At 46.1% G+C, this 25,642-nt stretch overlaps 2 protein-coding genes across 6 annotated transcripts in view; one reads left to right on the top strand and one right to left on the bottom strand.

Annotated features, from left to right (window-relative positions):
- Positions 1-1,782, top strand: part of LOC147616158 (3-hydroxy-3-methylglutaryl coenzyme A reductase 1-like) — a 3,170-nt gene extending 1,388 nt beyond the window's left edge. For 2 of the 3 annotated variants that reach the window (XM_086778785.1, XM_086778787.1), the window contains exons 2-5: positions 1-422; positions 526-707; positions 788-1,134; positions 1,223-1,782. The exon at positions 1-422 is cut by the window's left edge and continues 546 nt beyond it. In XM_086778785.1, the coding sequence (XP_086634911.1) occupies positions 1-422; positions 526-707; positions 788-1,134; positions 1,223-1,474 (1,203 nt within the window). In that variant the 3' untranslated portion in view covers positions 1,475-1,782. The remainder of the gene's footprint in view (positions 423-525; positions 708-787; positions 1,135-1,222) is intronic. The other variant, XM_086778788.1, reaches the window with a different exon arrangement.
- Positions 1,783-9,170: 7,388 nt separating this feature from the next.
- LOC147616159 (Mitochondrial import inner membrane translocase subunit Tim17/Tim22/Tim23 family protein) overlaps positions 9,171-25,642 on the bottom strand; it is a 50,894-nt gene continuing 34,422 nt past the window's right edge. For all 3 annotated transcript variants that reach the window (XM_086778790.1, XM_086778789.1, XM_086778791.1), the window contains exons 5-6: positions 9,737-9,814; positions 9,171-9,641 (exon numbers count right to left, since the gene is read on the bottom strand). In XM_086778790.1, coding sequence (XP_086634916.1) covers positions 9,484-9,641; positions 9,737-9,814 — 236 coding nt within the window. In that variant the 3' untranslated portion in view covers positions 9,171-9,483. The remainder of the gene's footprint in view (positions 9,642-9,736; positions 9,815-25,642) is intronic.

A 25,642-nucleotide genomic window follows, 5' to 3' on the forward strand; every position in this document is an offset into this window, starting at 1 on the left:
GAAACAAGTGTGGGAGATGCGCAGAGGGCAGCATCTATAAGGAAAAGAGCGGTAGAGCTAATGACTGGAAGGTCACTGGAGAATCTCCCTCTTGGCGGTTTTGATTACTCGTCTGTGGTTGGACAGTGCTGTGAAATGGTTATTGGACATGTTCAATTACCTGTTGGTGTAGCAGGACCTCTCCTGCTCGATGGATGTGAATATATGGTACCTATGGCCACCACGGAAGGTTGCCTTGTGGCAAGCACTAACCGAGGGTGCAAAGCTATGCATCTATCGGGAGGCGTAACAAGCACTCTCCTTAGAGATGGCATGACAAGGGCACCTGTAGTCCGCTTTGACAGAGCCCAGCGTGCTGCTGAGTTGAAGTTCTACATTGAGGACACCAGCAATTTTGAGACTTTGAGCGTACTTTTCAACAGGTACTTCGAGCAATGTTCCATCATCTCCTCATGTATGGTGACAGGAAGTACTTTGCTATACAAAGCACTGCTCATTCTTTCATTTTGTCTGTATATTGATCAGGACAAGTAGATTTGCACGGCTACAGTATATCCAATGTGCCTTGGCTGGCCGCAATCTGTATCTGCGTTTTAGTTGCTCAACGGGAGATGCTATGGGAATGAATATGGTCTCCAAAGGTGTACAGAATGTTTTGGATTACCTTCATGATGTGTTCCCTGACATGGAAATTTTGAGTCTCTCAGGTATAAGTGGGAAGCATCGAGTCAGGAATGACCCTCATTATTTTGTTTTTACTTACCAGGCCCTGTGGAATGTGGTACAGGAAATTTTTGTGCAGATAAGAAGGCAACCGCTGTAAATTGGATCAATGGGCGTGGGAAGTCTGTTGTTTGTGAGGCTGTTATCACAGGAGACGTAGTTGCTAAGGTGCTAAAGACATCTGTGTCTGATTTAGTAGAGCTCAACACAGTGAAGAATCTATCCGGCTCTGCGATTGCAGGGGCCCTTGGAGGTTTCAATGCCCACGCTGCCAATATTGTGTCTGCAATATTCATTGCAACAGGTCAAGATCCTGCTCAGAATGTGGAGAGTTCTCATTGTATCACAATGATGGAGCCCACGAATGGTGGGCATGACTTGCATGTCTCTGTCACCATGCCATCTGTGGAGGTGAGGAGGATCAGGGTGCCTTCTTCTAATATTGACTAAAGATGACTTGTGATCACGTTCTGATGGTGGGTTGTACTTTGATGTGCAGGTTGGTACAATTGGAGGTGGAACACAGTTGGCATCACAATCTGCATGCTTGAACCTCTTGGGAGTGAAAGGAGCAAACATGGATTTACCTGGTGCTAATGCACAGAAGCTTGCAAGGGTGGTTGCTGGAGCTGTTCTGGCTGGAGAGCTGTCCCTTATGTCAGCTTTAGCTGCAGGGCATCTTGTAAAAAGTCATATGAAATACAATCGGTCCAGCAAGAACCTTGCTGAAGAGCTAAACAGAAGTGCATGAGGTATTGTCTCAAGATTGTTGTTGTGCAGTAAGAGCTTGACTCCTGTTTCTTCATAATATTCGGGGAGCAGCTTTTGTTGTAAAGCAGCGCCTAATACTATGGCATAGCAAGGTGACCCTTAAATCAAACAGAGTCTAAATATGTCAAATGTTGGAAATTTATTCCTCAGCGATTGGCTTACTTCTTGTGATGTTATAACTACCCCACCTTACACAGGTCGTGTTTATGATTGGGAAACGTTTGAAAAGAAAAATGGTCTGGTCCATTGAAAATGTTGGAAATTTATTCCTCAGCAATTGGCAGTGATTACTTTTTGCAATGTTATGACTACCTCCTTACACAACTCATCCTGTGTTTTATCATTGGGAAACGTTTGAAAAGAAAAATGGTGTGGTCTATTGAGTGCAAGTCTTGCATGTTTTTTCTCTAAAGAAAATTGTTAGTATCCTTGCAACCTCATCGTTGGCTTCTATTTCGAAACAAAAATGCGTTCAAAATGGAAAGCACTGTTGCTTGTGGGATTTCTGAAGACCTCTCTCTATAACTTTCTGTCATGCACTGTTGCTTTCACTTTGCAATATTCGATTCGTTCATACGTTAAGATCATAACGGGCAAGGCAATGCCTCGTAAGTAGCATTCAGAGTCCTTGCTGTGTTATCAATGAGCAGATTTGTTGAGGTGTATACAATTTGGCCGTGGACGTTGAATGCACAAGTGTTTGACAAGCTTCTAGTTCAAAATGTGGTTCTGGATCAGGGAATGGATTAAAGCAACAATATGCCAAACATGGCGTGATATCTTGACAGAAACTCAGTACACAGACCTTTGTATGAATGTATGTTGTGTGTGAGCGTGGGTATGTGTGTGGGAGTACATATTGATACCAAGTTCTACACCCACTATTGGGCACTGATGACGTTAGTGGGGATGTCATAGCATCTAGTCCATACTATGCATGATGGAGTTGATGGTTTATTGTCTTATGGATGACTACCATGAGGTTATAAATTGCACTTTCGTATATCTTGGATTCATCTAGGTATATATTTACACTAACCTTTTTATGTTTGTGGCACTTACACAAAAAATAAAATTAAGCAAGCTAAGAAGGTAGTTCTACAATATTTACATGACACCATTAGCACGCTCTTGGTGTTTTTCATCGCTTGTTCTCATGCTTTGAGTGTTCCCTTGATGGCACAAGGCTTTTGTTTTGTTGAACCCGACTTAGAATAGATGTTTATGTCTATGGTGCTTGTTTCACATGGTTTCCCCTCCTTTATGGAAAGAGACTACGTGTACATGGCTTTGGTTGCCACCAAAGGTCCCGTAGGTTGGCCTCAAAGGTTCTTCTTGCTTTTTCTATCGAGGTGGTGCATATTTTTCAAAGTGGAGCTTCGTGGAATAGTTGGAAATGTTGATGAAAGAGGAAGTTCTCGACAAGTTTAGTGTTGTTATGCTTCTATCATATTGATGTGGATGGGCGGGTCATTGCGATTGTGTTATTGGGAAGGGCCAATGTAGTGGATGGCTTGCACCAACATTCCACTAAATAATTGGTAACTCTGCAGTTCTATCCTATTGCTACTAGTGGCATGCTCAGCTCCAACTTTGGTTGAGATTGTGTCTAGACTCAGTGTCGATGGGGCGGTTGCTTCAAGCCGAGGTCGTTTTGATGGCTATTGCTATGCATCTCTAAGGAAATATACATTTTTTCCTACAGCTATGGCAAGGACCCTTCCCACTTTGCTAACTCCCTTTGTCGAGACCCTTTGGAGATTGTATATGTCAAGGAGGATGCATAAATAGCCCAATAGTAGTCTTCGAGCTGGGCGCCAGGTTCTGAGACTTGTCACGTGCATCCTGCACTTGGATGCCACGTAGAGATATATCTGTACAGAAGGTGGAGGACTTGGGATGGAAAACTGATCCCATGTGAGCCTAGTTCGGGACAAGTCAACTAGGGTTCCATTCCAGTCGTCTGAGGTCAGGTGTGCATTGTCCTGCACATGTGTCCAAGGTTAGGTGTGCATTGTCCTACACATGAAAGAGTGCCAGTCCAGGCTGTGAGTCTCCCTCTGGAATGATGTCAGTGGTTCTGTGTATCTGGTATGATACTGGATGCCAGATCACTATGTAGACAATTAGGGTTTGCATATAGGAAAGGGGCTGTACTTCATTGAGACTTACAATGAGAGAAGAGAAACAGGGCAGGTACTAGACTCAGAAGGATCCCCCCTCACACTACACCTCAATCTAGATTTGGTCAAAGATGCCCTCCAGCTTCTAAGGATAGAGCAACCCTACGTGTGTATCAATTGGGCAGAATACCTACACAAGGAGCTCCATGCAATCTATTTGAACCCACAAGGCAAGCTAGCAACCTCATCCATTCTAACCAAAGTTCTATATCATGCAAACAACAGGTTGGGAGGAGTTACCCAAACCCGTCCACTTGTAGGGGGATGCAAGTATACCTCACTCCATCTTTGAGCCCTAGCCTTCTCCCACCATGGCCCTGTGTCCAAGCACCAACACCTCGACACTCAGGAAGAAGAGACATAACCTAAGGTGGCCGAAGAGGAAGAGCTTCACAAGACCTCCCAATTCCTAGAGGAAAACTTCCTATACTCCTCACCTAGCACCCCAAGCGGCCAACCCCTCCCCTTATCCTTGCCAGCTCGCCCCCCGACAAAGGCCCCTCTACATCCCCCTCCACATCTCAATGTCATACCATGGACACATTCTGTTGGGTGCAGGATGGATGTTTTCACTCCTAACAAGCCTTCTTCGAAGGTATTTGCACCTCCCAAGGTGCTCTCCCAGATTTTTTTTGCAAGCTTCTCAAATCTAGCCAGGGAGCTCCTTACTTCCATGATAGATTATATACAGCACCAACACGAGCAAGTCATGCCCTCACAGTCGACCATGCTCTTGGCAAGGGCCGATCTTATCCAAAGCCAATTGGACCTCCAGGCCACTCTACACACCAATGCACAACTGTAAGTCTGGCTCGTCAAAATCGGGAGAAAAGCCTCGCTGAGGCCCTCAACAACCATCTACATGCACAGCTCCACACAGCCCAAGAAGATGCCAAGATCGCCCATGCCAACTTCTCCCTCACCTGGCGGGAAGCCCAAGAGATGCGCCGCATTACCCAAGTCTCCCAAGACGGCCGCCACCATATCTGCACCTTCTTTGATGCCTACAAGCACGTCACGGAGAAGATGGCATAAAAAGATGCACAGCTACGAGCAGCTGAGCATGGTAGCCAAGCGCAGCCAATAGCTCTGGGGCAAGCATCCATCGAAATAGAATGCAAGGTCGACACCTTGATGGATTCTTCCCCACTGAGCTTCCCACCCTCCTATCCACCCCAAAACCCTGCCAACATCCTCGAGCTCAATTTCGGGCCCTCTAGCTAAACCTTCTTCAACACAATATCTTTTTCGAGGAGCCCATCACATCCTATATCCTCTTCTACCTCATCACCAAAATCCCTCTGCACTCCATCAACTACTTGTTCCTCTAGAGCCAAATCTCCTTTGATGACACCACAATCCTCTTCACCCTCCCATCCATCCTCACTACCAACCTCTACACTTGGGCCACCTCGTGGAGCACGGACAAGCCACAAATGCCGATGCATCCATCGAGCTCACCGTACCACTTGGCCTCTATTCGTACCCATATGCTTCCTCCAAGTCAGTCATTGCCCTTGCCTACATGGAATGGCAAGGATGGCCTGACATCTACATGACCTACAAAGCTCTTCATCGCCGTGCCATCAAACCATACTCCCCCCAATGCCTCCTTGTATTGTACAACAAGATCTACCATCAAATAGAGATCATTGTAGCCACCGCCATAATACACTGATGACTCACATGTGGCTTCCCCCCAAGACCTTATGATCGAAGAGGCTTGCTAGACTAAAGCCTTCTTCTTCTCCAAACAACCTGCACACTACCCCAGTGGAAGATGACGGAAATGACGATGATGTGACAATGACGACCCATAGCAACAGCCCCCCACCCGTGATGACACTCATGCCCCGCAACCTCGCCCTCAGTACCCTCATCACGCTCCTTGCTCACACAACCATGGAGCTTCCCCCTCTCAATAGCCACCCAACCCACCGCCCACTAGCGCCCACCAACATCCACTCAAGCCCCCCACCCTCAATGCCAAACTTAGTTGCTAAAATGCTCGTCATTCAACAGATTGAAAGATGTCATTAATGATGGGCTGCACCTTGCTCAATATGGTTTTGTGCCTAAGCGATAAATCATGTATAACATTGCAAACGCCTACATATTCAATGTCTACATAGGAATTGAATATGCTAAATACACAAATCAGGATGTACTCATAATGCAAATAGATATTGAAAAGGCATTTGACACAGGTCAATGACAATTCATAGCTCAGATGATGGTGGACAAAATGGGTTTTGGTTCAAAAATGAGGAATATCATATACTAGTTGTATAAGGAAGGGATAGCCCAATGTATTTTTGGAAATGAACTCTCTACTCCATGTATTATTGGACATGAACTCTCTGCTCCATGAAGCTTGGACAATCCGTGAGACAGGAATGTCCACTAAGTGCCTTGCTTTGTGCAATAGCTACTCACCCAATGCTCTTGTACATGGACAATTTGATTGTAGAAGGAAGGCTACATGGTATTAACAAGCCAATCAGTTTGTTAGTCAAGCATATGTAGATGATTCCTTCTTCTTTCCTAGGAACACAGAACATGATGTCAATGCAATCATGGATGCATTGAAGATATATGGATTAGCTGCTAGATTGAAACACACAACATGATGTCAATGTAATCATGGATGTGTTGAAGCTATATGGATTAGTTGCTGGATTGAAGGTTAATTTCACTAAGTCGAAGATGTTGCCTCTTAAAGAATGTGACTGGCATTCCATTCTTTGGCCAGGACTCATATTGCCTCCAGATTAGATAGTGCAACATCTTGGATATCCTATCGAATGGAAAGTGCCTCAAGCAAGCATCTCAAGTATCTCAAGCACATCATGGTTAGCCCAAGTGCCACTTCTCCCTCCTTTCGTTTACAAAGACCAGATTACCTATCTATTGGGGACGGAAGACTCCCGAAAAAAAATGTGGGACCTCTCAACTCTTATCTTATTATGGTCCCAACCATAACACCGGTGAGATCTTCGACGGGAGTAAAGCCCCGGAGAGAAGTCAGAGGGCCAATACCACCTGCCTAGCTTTTAGGAACCGAGAAGCACTTGGCGAATGCCAAGGAGAAGGAAGGCTACATGGTATTGACATTACAGGACCCAGTAAATTTGTTAGTCAATCATATGCAGATGATTCCTTCTTCTTTCCAAGGAACACACAACATGATGTCAATGCAATCATGGATGCGTTGAAGCTATACGGATTAGTTGCCAGATTGAAGGTTAATTTCACTAAGTCGAAGCTATTGGCTCTTCAAGAATGTGATTGGCATTCCATTCTTTCGCCAGGACTCATATTGCCTCCACACTAGATAGTGCAACATCTTGGATATCCTATCGGATGGAAAGTGTCTGAAGCAAGAAAGGCAATGGGTTATGTATAAGCTGAATCACAAGATTGAGTATTGAAAACTATTGACATGGTCTTTGCATTCTCCAATCCATTATCATGGCCTATGTTTAGCTCCACTTGCCTCTTGTGCCTTAGTCAAATAAGGATACTGATAGTTTCATGTCCAAAGCTTTGGAATGTTTATGGCAGAAAAAAACAAATAGAAAGGCCATCAGATTGCTCAAAAAAGAACTTGTATTCACTCCCAAAATACATGGAGCTCTAAATATACTCAATATTCACTACCATGTCATTGCAAGAAAGACAACTCTACTTCTTGAATTCCTTCACCAAAAGCAACCTTGGACTTTGATGTCGGCACATTTGATTGCGACAATGAAAACAAAGGCTTTTGGGGATTGGATAGTTTCCCAACAAGACATCATATTTGGAAGATTTGAAGGCCGGATTGTAAGCTTCAATTATTCCACCACGCTTATACATGACTAGCAAATGCTTCTTTGTCACCTTTCTTGGTTGGACACTCAAGATGGAGGCAACTCTTTGCGAAAAGAAAGTATTCATTGGAGCAGGGCTTTCCAATACTCATTGACTGCACTACAACCCAAAAAAAGCGTATTTCCTCTCCAACTTTGGCAAATGCTTAGATGATGTTGATGAATCTAGGCATGCATGACACGAAGTAATTTCTATATTACAAGATTTTCAGCCGGTGCCTCCACTTGAGAAGGAAGCTTCGAGGTTACTGTACTTTCTCTTAACTCACCTCACGGCAACTAGAGCTTATAAACTTTTGCTCCCTCCACCTTGGATACAAACACATGCAAATCAATTGTGGCATGTAAACAAACCTTTTTGCTAGAGGAAGGTTTCTTTGACCATAGTTTGGAAGAGAAAATTCTCTCTCAAACGACAACTTTTCTTGTGGAGATGCATTGTGGGTGCACTCCTTGTTGGCACCTTCTTAGCTAAGAGAAACATTGCACCTGCCTCTTGCAAGAGTTGTTCTCATTGCCAAGAGACAATTATTCATTTGTTATGGGGATGCCCCTCTTCTCGTGCTCTCCTAGATATCAGGGCACTTGAGAGTGCGATTTCCCGACATGTTTGAGCGCCTTTCGCCTTTGCCAGATTACTCAATTTTCCTTTCCTGGACTAGATACTTGGCTTTGTGTTCAATCTATCATGCACGAAATCTACTGATTTTCTGCCATGAGGAGATCATATGCTTCACTTTTTTCAGGAGGTCTCTTTACCTTTCACTCCGAGATTCTTTTGACCTCGGAGATCTTTCCTCTCAACTATTGGAAGTGTTTTCCTACTATTTCTGATATCTGGGTAGTAGATGCCCACCTTAGGACAGCTATGAATGTACCATACATTCCTTAATGAAGCAATGGTTTCACGAAAAAAAGTGTGTGCGCACACTCGCGCATAAAAATACATCTCTATTCCCCCCCTGCCCCACACACACACATACACAAAGTTTGCGAGGGGTGTGGGGGTGCCTCTATGCGTGCATGTACATGCGCTTTTTTTTTTGGGGGGGGGGGGGTGCCTCTATGTGTGTGTGTGGTAATTGATAATGGAACTCCTTTGCCTTCCTTGACACTCTTACAACAGGCTAAATATAATCATGGCTAATGTCCTGCCAAGCGTTGATGCAAAGGTTACTGCTTCAAAAAATCCCATGCATCCTAGAACACGAATAAAGCTCCACCACCTATATTCAGACCCATCACTTTAAGTCCAATTATCTTTGGCTTCACCATCTTGCTTAGCACCCAGCATCACATGCATGCTCTTGTCCTTGCACTTCTCACGAATACCAGTTTCCCTAGGATTCCCAATGGTGACTGTCTTTGTGACGAGGTCAAATGCATGCCCTTGTCCTTGCACCCCATCCCAATAAAATCAGTTTACCTACAATTCCCAGTGGTGACTCTCCCTTCTTGTTTAGAACAAGAGTCTGGAGTGAAAGGCAAGAAGTCAATAAGTCTTGAGTGGGGCATCAGCCTGCATGCTAAACATTCAGGGATTGTGAACTGAAAAAGCAATGCAAAACTTAGAAAATGCACGAATAGCAAGTAAACAAATTCATACTTCTACACGTATGCATGAACAATAATTCCTTAACTTGGTTGACAAGTATCCACCTGCAAAGCTTACAGTCTTCAAAATATACAAACAAACTCATGTACTCCTCAGTGTGAGTAATGACTTTATATTGATTCAAAGCTAACATCACTGACTAGCTAGTGAAAAAGGACCTCGGTTGCAAAGCAAGCAGTCATCCCGGTTCAACTCTCATCCCAACATGTTACTGTGTGTGTAGGTTACTGCCCCTTGATCCTTTTTTTAAACATCATTCTTCACTAATGCCGGTACTAAAACCCTTTAACTGTAGCATATGACCGATTGTTAGCATATTTCACTTCTTTGAAGAAACCCTCTCCTCAAGACGTCGAATTGCATCACCAACGGCATCATGTTGAGCAGCACTGCCCTGTTGATCATGCTGAGCTGAGGGAGTCATGTCCTCCATCTTATTTTTCTCCAGCTGCTCATTGAGGGTTGACTGAAGGAAACCTGATGTAGCACATCAGAGCAACTTGGGCATAAGTTTGGAATAAAGCCCCAGCTCATGTTTGCAAAACATAGAGACCTTGCATAGCAAAGCTCACCTAGAGGTACACCAAATGTTGCACCCAACACTGAACCTAGCAAAGCTGATCGCATGCGCCAAGAGAATGAACCCGGCACTGAGACAACAACACATTCACAATCAAATTCTCATTATCGAAATCCATAGAGGCATGTTGGGTTCAATGCCAACCGAAAAATACCTACACATTTATACATCAAACTACGATGTGTTAGTGGCCAATGTATGAGTGCATGTCCATGCACATTCACACGTGACTTCAACTAGAATCTGAACACCACAAACACCAAACTAGACTTGGTTTGATACCATGCACCACACATGCATGTCATACCAGCAAAATGTTAAACTTTGACTTGCAACCAAACAGCACACTAGCACTTGGCCCACACTACACTACGTTCACAAATACACAGGAACCAAAAAAATGAAATAATGTTCTCCCTCCAAGCCTTGGCCACAGATGGCATATCCTAGGGAGGGGAACATGGCCATTAGCACCATCAAATGTCATCAAGGACACCTGCCAAGAAGCCCCACTTGCTCAAAATGTAAACGATGGCTGCCCTGCACTCCTAGGCGTGCCCTGTATGCCCTCCTAGTGGCCACGGAGAATGTACATGAGATCAGTTTGTACTGACTTCGTGTCACTTTTTGACCCTCCTAGCTCTATTTCACATGACGAAACCCATGCCCGGACGTCAGACAGTGGAAGAAGACATGGGGACAGGGCCCATAAGGATTGATTAAGAAAAAGCACCAATTTTGGTCAAAAATAAGGAAAAAGCAAAAAGTCAAACTAGGTTGACCACGTGCTAGGGGCATGACTGGCAAGAGGAGACTGAGCCGGACCAAAAAGCTAAAAGCCCCTTTTTCAAAAAGCAGCTCTAGGGCCAAAAAGCAATACCCTGAAGCCCAAAAAGCAAAGCATAATAGAACTTTGGAAAAGCTGGTCAAATTTGAGTAACATTTATTGCATAAAGTATTATAAAGAGCAAAAAGGAATAGCAAAGGCAAAAAGGTAAAAGCAAAAGCATAGCTTTTTGGCTAAAAGCAAGGCTCTCCACTAGTATAAAAGAAGCATGAACCTCTCCAAGATTTTCATCATTGTTGAAGGGAGTGTGAAGTTCATCATCATTAAGAATGGTCATCATTGAAAGTTGGGACTCGACATCATCTTCTTCATCGAACAACTCCAGCTGCAGGGTGTTGCCACCTTGTTGTACGCTTGCCGCCTTTGAGCCACCTGACAGTCACCGCCGCCTGCCCCCCGTGCCATCTACGCCGCCACCTACTGCTGTGCGCCAGTACACTTCTGCTGCTGCATTATGTGCGCCAGCCGACGCCTGCTTTCTGAGCCCCACCCCTCAGCGCTCCCTGGCTGCTGCACCTGTCGCCTACCACCTGTCCACCACCTGTACAAGCAGCACTGCCTGCAGCCACCCTGTGCTGGCTGCACTGCCTAAATCACTGCCAAGCGCTGCTGCTGCTACTACTGCTGCCAGCACTGTCCCTTGATTGGCTCAGCCCCCTGAACCACAGCCGCCAAACAGCCCCTGCACGCTACTTGAAGAACAGCAGTCAATGCTGCCAGCCCACTAGCGCCGCCTGCTCCAACTCCACCTGGAAACTGTTTGTCTTCTTCTGCGACGCCAACTGTGAACTGATCTGGAATATACTCCTCTTTGTGGTCTGCTTTTTACTCCAGTTAGGGCATCAAGTTTACTACTGGATATCATACTCTTCAACATCTTCACGCAACCCTTGTACACCTGGAGTACAAGTTAGGGATTCCCTAGACTTGGATCTGGACTTAGATCTAGACTTGGATATGGACTTGACTTGGATTTGGATCTGGACTTGGACTTGATCAATGGAACTAGAGCTTGGACTTGATCATTGGATTGGAACTAGAACTTGGACTTGATCAATGGATTGGAACTAGAGCTTGGCCTTGATCATTGGATTGGAACCTAGACTTGGATCTAGATTTGTGGAACTTGGACTTGGACATGGGATTGGAAATTGGACTTGGATTCATTGGACTTGGACTTGGATTTTGGATCTGGTACTAGCCGGTGAGAGATACTTGTGGGTCATCCCCGTGGTGTGCTCAACATAAAAGATCTTGTGCCTAGACATCAACATCAACATCGACTTGGACATCCTACATACCTTAACTGTTAGGGTTAGGGTTTCACAATAGGCAGAGACACACAGAGAATCAGCAGCAGCAGCAAGTACACTTGAGATGGTGAATGATGCTCACACAAAAAGAATTACTTAGAATTGTGTAGAGCTAGGGAGTTGACTCCATAATATCAAAATACAATAATAATGATGGTGTCCTTTCACACCAGATATCCAAGGGGAAAAACCCAAAGGGAGAAAAGTGTCCTTGGTTAGCCCATGTTCACATGTGGCACTACTCATAGCATATATGCCAATAAATCCTCCCTGTAGTGGCAATGTTAACCTATACAAGGTCGGAAGCAGATCACTCTATGTAGAAGAGTAAGCCTAAAGCTTTGCGGAAAGCTTCAAACTTCTCTCGAGGCAACGCATTCGTGAACAGATCTGCAACATTGTTCTGTGTAGAGCAGTAAGATAATGAGATCTCCCCTACATGAATCCTCTCTCTGACATAATTATAATGAATCTCTATGTGCTTAGTACATGCATGAAACACAAGGTTTCATGCCACGGCTATAGCACTATGACTATCAATGAGTATAGTGGTGGGTGTCTGTTGACACTCACGAAGAGCAGTCATCAATCTCCTCAGCCATACACAATCTACTGTGGCTGTAAAGGCTGCCTTGTATTCAGTCTCACAAGTAGATGTGGCAACAGTGGACTGCTTTTTGCTCAACCATGATATGCATGATATGCCCCAAAAAGAAACAATTCCCACTAGTGGATTGCCATGTGTCATAGTCACTAGCCCAATTGAAATCACTGTAAGCATGTAACTGCAAGTTGCCCCCTAGGATATACCGATGTAAGATCCAGGGAGCCCTGAAGATAGCGAAAGAGCCGCTTCACTGCTTGCCAATGCTTTGTACCTAGGCTGTGCATAAATTTGCTACACTGGGAAACCCAAACTGAATATCCAGGCGTGTGTTGCATAAGTATATGAGGCAGCCCACGGCTTGGCTATAAACACTCATCAAAAATGGCTCTCCAACATCATACATGCTCAATTTCAGCCTTGGCTCCATCAAAGTAGAGATGGGCTTACAATCTTGAAACGCAAATTTGTGCAGCAGCTTTTGAATGTACTTTGATTGGTGTACATAAATCCCAACAACTGTCTGCACAAATTGTATGCCCAAAGAATAATGCAATAATCCCAAATCTGTCATCTCAAATGACGTTTGCAATTCAGCTTTGAATGCTGAAATTTTCTCCATATCATTCCCAGTTAGCAACATGTCATCCACAAAAAATGAGCATAATCAAAGTGCCATGATCCTCTTTCACATATATGAATGGGAGAGTTAATTAGGGTTATTCATGTGGGAGACATACACAGAGAAACAAGGGAGAGAGAGAGAGTTGTGGGGATAAGTCAACTCACCAAGAGATGAGTGTGTGACTCCCCTATCACACATGTATATTGCACTAGTACACATAGTGCACTTAGTACATTAAAAGTACTAAGTGTACTATGTGATTTAACTTATGGGCTTGTACACACTATAAGGGTGGGCATAGTGCCTTTACTCCAACAACCTCCCACTTAAAGGCAAAGTGCCCTTAAGTAAAGGAAAAGAAAAAATCAGCATGTACATGATAATATACAAGGCGATATCAAGGCTGAAACTGGCCTCATCCAATGCCCATCAAGTGTCTGCAATGAGCAAACCGCTCCAGAGGCAAACTCTTTGTCAACAGATTAGCCGGGTTGTCATTTGTATGAATCTTAACAAGCTGAATTTGCTTGTTCTCTATCACCTCTGGATGGCACTCTGACTGTCACAATGCAACAATGGAATATCCCCTGTATATCCCAAATCAACCACTAACCGAGATAGCCATAATGCCTCCTTGCAAGCCTCTGTGGCTGCAATATACTCGGCCTCTGTAGTAGATAAGGCAGTGCACTTCTCCATCCTGGATATCAATGACACAGCACCTCCTATGAATGTAAACACATAACCGGTAGTAGACTTCCGGTTATCTGGATGACCGGCATAATCCAAATCCGTGTAACCATGCACTAATGCATCCTGTTTGCCAAAACAAATGCACATATCCTGTGTGCCCTTCAGGTATCTCATGACACCTTTCACTGCTTCCCAATGCTTCTTGCCAGGGTTGGCCATGTATCTAGAAACCACTCCCACTGCAAATGCAATGTCCGGCCTAGTAGCAACCATGGCATACATGAGACTGCCACAAGCTGAAGCATACGGAATCTTGGCCATATCAGCCCTGCCACTATCTGACTGTGGGCTGTCCATAGCACTGAGTTTCACATATGGAGGCAAAGGAGTACTAGTTTTCTTCCTCCCGTCCATATTGAACCGCTGCAAAACTTTGCCAATGTATTCCTTTTGAGACAAATACAACACATGCTGATTTCTGTCCCGAAGTATCCGCATACCCAAGATGTGATTTGCATCACCCAAATCCTTCATATCAAAGGTTTGTTGCAGCCTCTTCTTCAAGGCATCCATCTCTTTACGAGATTTCCCGGCAATCAACATATCATCAACATACAAGATGAGGATCAATAGACTGCCATCCAAAGCTTTCTTGGTGTATAAGCAGTGATCTATGTCACTTCTCATGAAATCCTGGGATTTCATGAATGTATCAAATTTATGATACCATTCCCTTGGTGCCTGTTTGAGCCCATAAAGACTCTTTTTCAGCTTGCATACAAGCTTCTCCTTTCCACTCACTGCATAACCCTCTGGCTGTTGCATATATATCTCCTCATGGAGATCACCGTGAAGAAAAGTAGTCTTCACATCCATCTGAATCAAGTCCAGATCATCATGCGCAACCAAAGCTAACACAGCTATAAGTGTGGTCATTTTGACCATTGGAGAGAAGATCTCCTCAAAGTCCACACCATATTCCTGCTTGAAGCCCTTAGCCACTAACCTGGCTTTGTATCTTGGCTTTGCATCTGGTGCAACTTTGAGCCTGTAAACCCATTTGCATGACAAAACCTTCTTGCCTGCAGGCAAATGCACCAACTTCCATGTTCCATTATTGTGCAGAGAATCCATCTCTGACTTCATGGCACGCTCCCAAAGAGCCTTGTCTGCCCTCTGTAAAGCCTCCTTGTAACATGAGAGCTCCCCACAGTCAGTGAGCATCAAGTAGTCAACCCCTGGAACAAACCTGTCATCAGGGGCTTTGGAGGGTCTTGTGGACCTCCGTACCCAATGACCATCATTTGCAGGTTGCTGTCCAGCCTGCATATCACCTATTGGTGTGTAATATGCGGAAGCTTCGGAGAAGGATCGGTACTTCAAAACTCAGAAATCAGCACTCTTTTCGCGACGGAATTAACGCACAAACTGAAAGACGATGTGCAGAAAAATAGAGAGAGAAGGGGGAGATGGAGAAGGACACAGTATTGGGTCCCAATTACCCTCTGTAGGGCTCCACCACGGATGGTGTATTTGCTTTATTAGAATAATGTAAATCTGAAACAAATACAAAGTACTTAGCCTTTTCTTGGCTGGAAAACCTGCCCTTGACCTTCAGTCCTTCACCCCTTAGCTTTAGCAATGTTCTTGGCTGTCCTGGCCCTTGGTTGCTTGGAGCTCTTGGTGAATTATGAGATGAGATGAATGAGATCTTGGCTGGGCTTTTATACCCCTCCCTTCATGCAGTCGGCTGGCTTCAGGACAGCCCACGACTGAGTATTTTAATAAAATACTCTCACACTTTAAATAATGCTGTTTTCACACTATATTAGACCCTGTCCAGCCTGCGCATGCTTCTGGGCAGCACCCTGGCTGCTGGGCATGCTGCGCAGAGGTGTGGGACAGTTCCCTACACCTGGCCGCTGCTGTTTAGGGCTTTGGACCCAGACGACTGCCTGTCCAGCAGTAGTACATCTGGCCGACAGCCCCTCCCAGCCCTTGCCTTGGCTGGTGGGCAAGGCTTGGGCCCTCCTGGCCCCTTGGGGGTGGTTCTACACCTCCCCCATGCCCAGACTAAGTATGCAAGCTGCAAATCCTTGCACTGGGGTAGCCCTATGGGCTGGCCCCATCTCTACATGCAAACTACATGCCTACAGAGGCCTGGCATCCAGTTGCAAACCAGATACACAGCACATCTGACATCATTCCAGAGGGAGACTCACAGCGCGGACTGGCACTGCTTCATGTGCAGGACAATGCACACCTGACCTTGGACTCATGTGCAAGACCATGCACACCTGACCTCGGACGACTGAGATGGATCCCTGGCTGACTCGTCCCGGACTGGGCTCACATGGGACCAGTTCACCATCCCAGGTCCTGCACCTACTGTACAGAATGTCTACGTGGCATCCAAGTGCGGGATGCACGTGACATCCCCTTCTGCTTAACTTGACGGAAGCTGCATAGCCTCCAAATAATCCGTCAATAATGCCGGATAGTCTTCGAAAAATTCTTTGTCGAGCCATACCGCTTCATGAGTTCCTCGGTCTTGAAACTTCGTGAGAAACTGTCGTAGTCTTCGGCCTGAGCCATGCTTGAAACGGTGCAGAAGGATCTGTTCTGGAACCATTACTTCTGCTTCATCAATGATGTCTGGTTCCGCTTCGTCTTTGACCTCTGAAGGGGGTGGACCTGCATATGGCTTTAACCAACTGACATGAAATACATCGTGCATAGTCCAACTCGGAGGTAGCTTTAATTGCATAGACACCTCATTAATCTTTTTCCGGATGGGGAATGGTCCGAAGCTCCTGAAAGACAACTTTGGGCATCGCTTGCCCACCTGCTTTAATCTTTGCTTCATAATCTGAAGATATACCCAATCTCCTTCCGAAAACTTCATGTCCCTTCGGTCTTTATTGGCCTGTCGAGTGTAGGCCTCTTGCGCTTTAGCCAATCTGTCTTTAACGGACTCGAGGATCTCCTGGTAAGACTCCGTCACTCTGTTCGCCTCCGGTACTGAAGACGACGTCTTGGTTAACAACGACTGGAAAGGCCTTCCAAACGCTGCCTCATATGGAGTCCTGCCAATAGCTGAAGAAAAAGAGTCATTCAAAACAGCTTGAACTAAAGGCAAAAACGATTCCCACTTACCTTGCTGATCGTGGACATAACACTTCAGCACATCAAAGGCCAACTGGTTGTATATCTCTGTCTGGCCATCTGTCTGTGGGTGGAATGCACTGGAAAAATTCAACTTAGTACCAAAATTATCAAACAATGCCCTCCAAAAATGACTGGTAAACTTGGCATCTCGGTCTGACACTATGGTCCTAGGAATCCCACCAATCGGGTACCAATGCCGAATGAAAAGCTGGGCAACATCCTCGGCGGTCACATTGGCCCTGCAAGGAATAAGCATCACAAATTTGCTGAACCTGTCAACAATAGTCAAACACTGTGTATTACGCTTACTCGGACTGGGAGGCAGATTTGTGACAAAGTCCATTGAAATGTCTTGGAAAGGACCCTCAGGAATTGGCAAAGGCTGTAACAACCCTATCTTCTTTCCACGAGGAGCTTTCACCTTTTGACAAATGTCACAGCGTTGTACATATGTAAACACATCACGCCTCATCTTTGGCCAATAGTATTGCCGTTCTAATTTCTCCAGAGTCGAATTCATGCCCCTATGACCACCTGTAATGGCGTCATGGGCATCATGGAGAAGAGCTGCCCGGAATGATTTCATGACACACAGTCGGCCTTTGTAGTAAAGCCAACCATCGCGTATCAGAAAATGGCATGGTCCTGTGGCATCCAATGCCTGTTCCCACTGCGTACCGAATTCCTCGGAATCCACGTACGTGTGCTTCATGTCTTCTAGTCTTGTACCAACAAGGTCAAGTCTAGTGGTCTGAATCGCAGATACTTGTCCCTTCCTGCTCAAAGCATCGGCCACTGGATTGGCCTTTCCTGGAAGGTACTCAATCATACCACCGAACTGCTGGAATATCTGACTCCAGCGATGTTGTCGATCACTCCACTGTGCACTTGGCATCGTCTGAATCCAGCGCAATGCCTGATGGTCAGTGCGAACCTCGAAGTCACAGCCATACAGGAAATGTTTCCAATGTTTCAAGGCCTGTATAACTGCTAGGAGTTCACGATCATAGACTGAGTAGTTCTTTTCGGCGGGCAGTAACTTACGAGACATGTAAGCTACCGGATGACCATTCTGCTGCAATACACCTCCAATTGCGATGTTACTCGCATCGGTGATCACTTGAAATGGTTCGTCCCACGAGGCAAGGGCTAAACAAGGCACTTCTGACAAAGCCACCTTGAGGTTCTGGAATGCCTCCAACGCTCGTGGAGTCATTCGAATCTTTTGCCTTCTTGTTTTCACTCCCTTTCGGAGATCGGTGAGATCTGCCGAGAGATCAGAAAACTTGTCAATGTGGGTGGAATATGCCTGGCATATACCCACAAATGATCTAATGTCATAAGCTGTCTGAGGTACTTCCCAGTTAACAATCTCGGCCACTTTAGCCGGATCAAGTCGAATGCCTTCGGCACTAATTATATATCCCAAGTAATGTACCTGGAACAGATAAAATTCTGACTTCTTTTCATTGACATAGAGCTCGTTGCTTTCCAGCAACTTAAGGACTTTCTCCACATCAATGTCATGCTGCTCAACTGTAGCTGAAAATATGAGTATGTCGTCCAGAAATATGAACACACACACTCCAATCAACTCCCGGAAAATACGCATCATCATGCGGTTAAATGTAGCTGGGGCGTTCGTCAATCCAAATGGCATAACCACAAATTCATAGTGGGCCCGTTCTGTACGGAAAGCTGTCTTGGGGATGTCCCCCTCTACAATCTGTACCTGGTGGTACCCACTCTTTAAATCCAATTTAGAGAACACCTTAGCTCCATTCAGCCTCTCGAGAATATAGTCAATTCGAGGCATCGGGAATCTGCTCTTGATAGTCAGCTTGTTGAGTGCACGATAATCGACACACAACCGAGAAGACCCATCTTTCTTCTTGACAAATAAGATCGGTGCTGCAAATGGCGACACGCTGGGGCGGATGAAGCCAGCTTGCAACAATTCTTGGAGTTGGCGGTCCAACTCCGATTCCATTGCCTTAGAAAGGCGATACGGAAACTTGCTCGGGGGTTCCGAGCCTGGGAGGAGGTCAATCTTGTGATCCTCTGGTCTGGACGGGGGAAGCTGGGGAGGGACACTGTCCCGAAGAAAAATCTTCTGGAACTTTTCATGGAGAACCGAGTACTTCTCGGAAGCACTGGCCACCGTCTGGGCTGTCTGGATGTAAATCATCGCACACTGTGCGCCTTTCCTGACTGCTCGCTTAGCCTGCAAGTGGCTTATGAGCGGAAAGTTTGGAATACCTGGCTCACACTTAATGGTCACCGGGGTGTTTGACACATTCCGATCAATCTGGAACGTGTGCTTGTCCCACTTGACATCAGGAAGGAACTTGTGAAACCACTGGATACCCAAAATTATGTCTGCTCCTACAAGAGGGGCAACCATAAAGTCACGCACAAACTCTATGCCCTGAATGACTAATTTAGCACCTAGAGCTTCATACTTGACGCTCGTTGTCATACCTGTGCTAAAACCCTCAACTTGTTTGTCCACCGGAGTTAGCTCGAAACGGGCACGCCTAGCGGCCTCTTCCGTGATCACACCCTCCGTGCTGCCGCTGTCAAACAAGACAACGACTCTCTGGCCACCTATGTAGCCAAAGGACTTGAGCAATTCGTTGCGCTCATACTCCTGGTCATGGGCGCCCTTCTGCTTATCTTCGAGCTCCCGCCTAATAATTGCTCCAACTGAAGCACCGGGGGTTGAAGAACTAGGGGTAGCCACTGGGGTCTGTGTGGGAGCTGTGCTCACCACAGAAGCTGTGGAGGCGGCGGCGGCCTTTGGAGGCTTCTTCGGACAATCCCGAGAAGTATGTCCTTTTGTGTGACAAAAGTAACATCTACCCTCCTTCCTGTACTAAGCAAGCTCCTCAGCACTCAACTTGCCACCTGTCTTGCCTGCCTCTGCTTTCTGGTCTGGAGTAAGCTTAGACGCATTGTTCGAGTTCTTGGAGCCAGAGGCTCCCGGGCTCTGTCCTGGGGAAGACCCCGTCTGGTTCTGGCTTTTGCCCCCCGAAGCGTTAGCCTTGGGAGAAGCCGGCTGGGAAGTCTTGGGCTTGCCACCATTGTGTTTCATTTCTGCACTCTGCGCAAGCGAGAGTGCGTCCTCAAAGGTGGCTGGTCTAAACATACGCACCTCCCATTGGATGTGCGTGTCCAGGCCATACAAAAACTGCCCTTTCTTGTCCGCATCAGATAAGCCTAATTGTAGACACAAGGTCGAAATTCTATTGGCAAACTGAAGGACTGGTTGCGCATTCTGACGCGCACCCCTGAACTCGTCTTCGAGTCGCTCAAGGTAGTGGGGCGGTAAAAACCGCTGCTTAAGGTCACGGACGAACTCGTCCCACCCATAAGCTGCCATACCTGATCTGGTGTGGGCATGAGCCCACTGAGTCCACCAAGGAATGGCCTCACCTTCCAAATACCAACTGGCTAAGATCACTTTGTCAATATCTGATTTCCTAACTGCGGCAAAGTAAGCTTCAAATTGATGTAACCATGAATATAGAGTAGTGGGATCGAGTTTACCATTATACTTACTGAAATTCATTTTCTCGAGAAAATGATTCGAGGGCGCCGCTGGTGTCAATCTGGCGTCCAAGGCTCTGAGGTAACGCTCGTGTTCCACTCGTCGCATGGCGTCGTCTTCGCGTTGTCGAATCTCCAATGCGCGCAACTGCATCTCAAGCAAGGAGCTTGGCTGCGGCTGTGACCCCTCGAGAGGGTCCCTGTGACGAGGATCTGGTATCTGGGGTACGGAAGGAGAGGGAGGAGGAGATGGAAAACGCGACGCTGGAGAGCGAGAACGCTCCTCCAGAGCCAAAATCCGCGCCTTCTGCTCATCCAACTTGGTTGTCTGGTCTGCAATTGCTCGCATCATCTGCTGGAACATGTCTTGTACACTTAAGCCGGGTGCCCTAGCTGGGCTGCCTGGTGCACTCTGGTCCCATGGTTCTGGTTCTCTCTCGTCGCCGAAGTTCGCCATAGCGGGAAAATGCAGTTCCTTTCCGGAACGCAATCTGACCATCCACTATCTGTGTGGGAGACTTCCGGAGGCTTCCGGAGGCTAAAAACCAACCGTCCTTCGAGGGACAGGAGTCACTCCGAAAGGGGTAGTCCACCGGCGTCTAAAAACCAACCACACGAGCGAAAAAATTTTCTCGTTTTCTTTGCTGAATCTTTGTCCTTGAAGTGAGCTCTGATACCACTGTAATATGCGGAAGCTTCGGAGAAGGATCGGTACTTCAAAACTCAGAAATCAGCACTCTTTTCGCGACGGAATTAACGCACAAACTGAAAGACGATGTGCAGAAAAATAGAGAGAGAAGGGGGAGATGGAGAAGGACACAGTATTGGGTCCCAATTACCCTCTGTAGGGCCCCCACCACGGATGGTGTATTTGCTTTATTAGAATGATGTAAATCTGAAACAAATACAAAGTACTTGACCTTTTCTTGGCTGGAAAACCTGCCCTTGACCTTCAGTCCTTCACCCCTTAGCTTTAGCAATGTTCTTGGCTGTCCTGGCCCTTGGTTGCTTGGAGCTCTTGGTGAATTATGAGATGAGATGAATGAGATCTTGGCTGGGCTTTTATACCCCTCCCTTCATGCAGTCGGCTGGCTTCAGGACAGCCCACGACTGAGTATTTTAATAAAATACTCTCACACTTTAAATAATGCTGTTTTCACACTATATTAGACCCTGTCCAGCCTGCGCATGCTTCTGGGCAGCACCCTGGCTGCTGGGCATGCTGCGCAGAGGTGTGGGACAGTTCCCTACACCTGGCCGCTGCTGTTTAGGGCTTTGGACCCAGACGACTGCCTGTCCAGCAGTAGTACATCTGGCCGACAGCCCCTCCCAGCCCTTGCCTTGGCTGGTGGGCAAGGCTTGGGCCCTCTTGGCCCCTTGGGGGTGGTTCTACACCTCCCCCATGCCCAGACTAAGTATGCAAGCTGCAAATCCTTGCACTGGGGTAGCCCTATGGGCTGGCCCCATCTCTACATGCAAACTACATGCCTACAGAGGCCTGGCATCCAGTTGCAAACCAGATACACAGCACATTTGACATCATTCCAGAGGGAGACTCACAGCGCGGACTGACACTGCTTCATGTGCAGGACAATGCACACCTGACCTTGGACTCATGTACAGGACCATGCACACCTGACCTCGGACGACTGAGATGGATCCCTGGCTGACTCGTCCCGGACTGGGCTCACATGGGACCAGTTCACCATCCCAGGTCCTGCACCTACTGTACAGAATGTCTACGTGGCATCCAAGTGCGGGATGCACGTGACATGGTGGCTCCTGTTCCATGCCATAAGGCTGAAAAATCATGCCCGGTATCTCCTCTAACTGTGGTATATCCATAGGGATATCTTCTGCTATCTCTAGCTGTCCATTTGGACCATTTTCAGCACCATTTAAGGGCTAGTTTTGCTGCTGTAATGGCTGATTTACAGCCCTTGGTTGTTGTCCATGATGTCCATCATCATCAAAGATGACTCTGTCAGGCTCCTGTTGCCTTGCAGGCTCCTTATACATGCATGTTTCATCAAAAATGACATCATTGCTGCGTATAATCTTTCTATTCACGGGATCCCAAAGTCTATACCCCATTTCACCTTTGTCACCATATCCTAGGAATATGCATTTGTGAGACTTAGGATCAAGTTTGGTGCGCATTTCCCTGCGTATGTGCACGTACGCAACGCAACCAAACACTCTCAAGTGCTTGTATGACGGAGGCTTCCCTGTCCATACTTCCTCTGGCACTTTCCCACCAAGCCTCGTGTTAGGTGACCTGTTTATAAGATGAACGGCTGTCATAACAGCTTCAGCCCAAAAACCATGAGGTAATGCAGCATGTGACAACATAGAACGGACCTTGTCCTGAATGGTCCTGTTCATCCTCTCTGCTGTCCCGTTTTGTGGAGGATCATAAGGAGTAGAGAGCTCCCTCTTGATGCCTTTAGCATCACAAAAGTCCTAAAACTGTTTGGACATATACTCTCCACCATTGTCGGAACGCAAAGCCTTCAGTGTTTTGCCAGTTTGATTCTCAACAAGAGCAACAAACTTCTCAAACACCGAGAATGTATCACTCTTCAAACGAAGAGGATAAACCCACACCTTACGTGTGGCATCATCAATAAAGGACACAAAATATTTTGCCCCTCCCAAAGAAAGCTGAGGCATCTCACATACATCTGTATGCACAAGCTCTAACTGAGCATCTTTCTGTCCAAGAGCTTTCTTGTGGGGACACTGGAGTTGCCTGCCATATATACAATGCTCACAAAACTGAAAACTTGAAAACTTTAGAGAAGGCAAGTAACCCAAACGAGACAGTTGCTCCATTCCTTTGACACTCATGTGTCCCAACCGGCTATGCCACATAGAGATTTCCGGCAGCTCGGTTGCATTTACATTAGCATGGTGACAAACACCTGCATGCATAAAGTAAAGAGTGTCCACCTTAGAGCCTCTGGCAACAACCAGTGAGCCCTTACTAATTTTCCACTTTCCACGACCAAATGTGGTAACATAATCAGCATCATCAAGCTGTCCAGTAGAAAGCAAGTTCTTCTTGATCTCAGGCACATGCCTGACATCATGGAGCATAAGCTGTGAGCCATCTGAAAACACAAGCCTCACATCACCTCTGCCAAGAATCTTGCATGCATGGTTATCACCCAAATAAACTACTCCTTCATTGCCAGCAGTATACCTGACAAACAAGTCTCTACAACCTGTGACAATGATCCATGAGTGCATACCATGACCATCTCCTGTAAGAAGTGAACGGGCATCAAGTGAAGACGTGAATAGGACCTCATCCTCACTGTCACCTGCATGCGACACATTGATTTCTTCAATCTTGACTCCACTTTTGCCCTTTGGCTTTACATCTTTGGCTTCATCTTTGTCTTTGTCTTTGCCTTTTCCCTTTTCCTTTTGATCATTTTTCCATTTGTAGCATTGCTTTTTGATGTGTCTCTTCTTGCCACAATAATGGCATTCCAAGTCCTTTTTGGAGCGAGACTTGCTCCTTCCCCGTTCTTGGCTTTTACCCCTTTGCTGGGATCTCCCACGTGCATTCATTGCATTGGACTTTCCAACAGAGTTGTTTTTCCTGTTCATCTCTTCTTGAAGAAGAGCACCCTCAACATCTCCATATGACAGCATAGCATTCGAATTGCTAGTGGCTGTCCTGAATGTGTCCCAACTCTCTGGCAAAGTGCATAAGAGAAAAGTGGCTTTGAACTCATCGTCCATTGCCAACTTTTGATTTATAACCTGGCTGACAATACCATTAAACTCATTTAGATGGGCTGCCATAGACGCCCCTTCCTTCATCTGAAGACCTATGAGTTTCTTCAACCAATACACTTTGCTTGAGGCACTTTGCTGGGCATACAAGTCCTGCAATCTCTGCCACATTCCCCAAGCTGTCTTCTCTTCACGAATGCTGAAAAGTAAAGTGTCTGACACAGACAACATGATGGTGGATCTTGCTAGCTCATCCATATCTTCCCACTCTTCAGCAGTAAGAGAAGCGGGCTTTACACCCCTTTCTTTGATAGGCTTGTGCTGCTTCTTCTGGAGCAACACATTATAGCACTGGGTTTGCCAAATATCATAGTTATGTGAGCCTTCAAGCTTCTTGATGTGAAGCAATGAAGAGCTCTCACCTATGGTTGCCATAGCAATATGCAACCTGTCAATGCCTGACTCCCTGCAAGTGTGCAAACACTGCACCAAAAGCACACAAAGTGCTCACAGTTGTTCTCCCAAAGTATATCTCCCACTGCGGAAGCACAAATGCAACTTTTCTCCCACTGTATGTGATGAAATCACCAAAATCTGGTTGCTGCAGATTTAGGACAGCACCTTAAATGTGCTCTGTTGCCCCTCCAAAGTACTGTACAACAGTACCAAGTGCTCACCAATGATGTACCAAACCTATACCGGCAAGTACAGAAGCTGAAATTGAACCTTTTCCTCACTCAAATCAGTGTACAGCCATGCCAAAACTTGCACAAAGCTGTGCCAAATCTGTACCAGCAGGTACAATAGCAATAAATGCTCTCCTGGCTGTCCAAATGAGTGAAAATCAGACTTTTACAGTCCCGAACACTGCATACAACAGTCCCAAACAGAAATTGGGCAAAAGCCCCTTTGACTGCAAGCTGATTTCTGAGGATTCAAGGCATAAGAGTCTTGCCTGCTGCTTTGCCAAGCTCAACAAGCATACGATCTTGAAAAACCCCTTGATTTAAGATCAATTGCCGATCATACATGGTACATTGACGCACATGAAGGCATCCAGAGTCTTCACAGTGCTTCCCCATGGTCACATATACATCCAATACATGAAAGCCCCTTGATTTACAGGCACATTGAGTGCTTGACAGGCATCAACACGTTGCCCAAAGCATCAACTGCGAGTGCCTGCATGCAAATCAACTTAATCGGCACAAAAGCCCCTTGATTTGCACTGCAATTTGCTGCAATTTTGCCCGAATGTGCGATTTCTCACATCATACAGCATGTATGAATGCTTAATTGCACAATTACATCAAAAGCCCCAAATTTCGACATATAATTTCCTGCAAATTGAT

This window comes from Cibotium barometz, chromosome 39 (genome assembly GCF_041138505.1).
Source record: "Cibotium barometz isolate CiBa-2024 chromosome 39, ASM4113850v1, whole genome shotgun sequence".
NCBI lineage: Eukaryota > Viridiplantae > Streptophyta > Polypodiopsida > Cyatheales > Cibotiaceae > Cibotium > Cibotium barometz.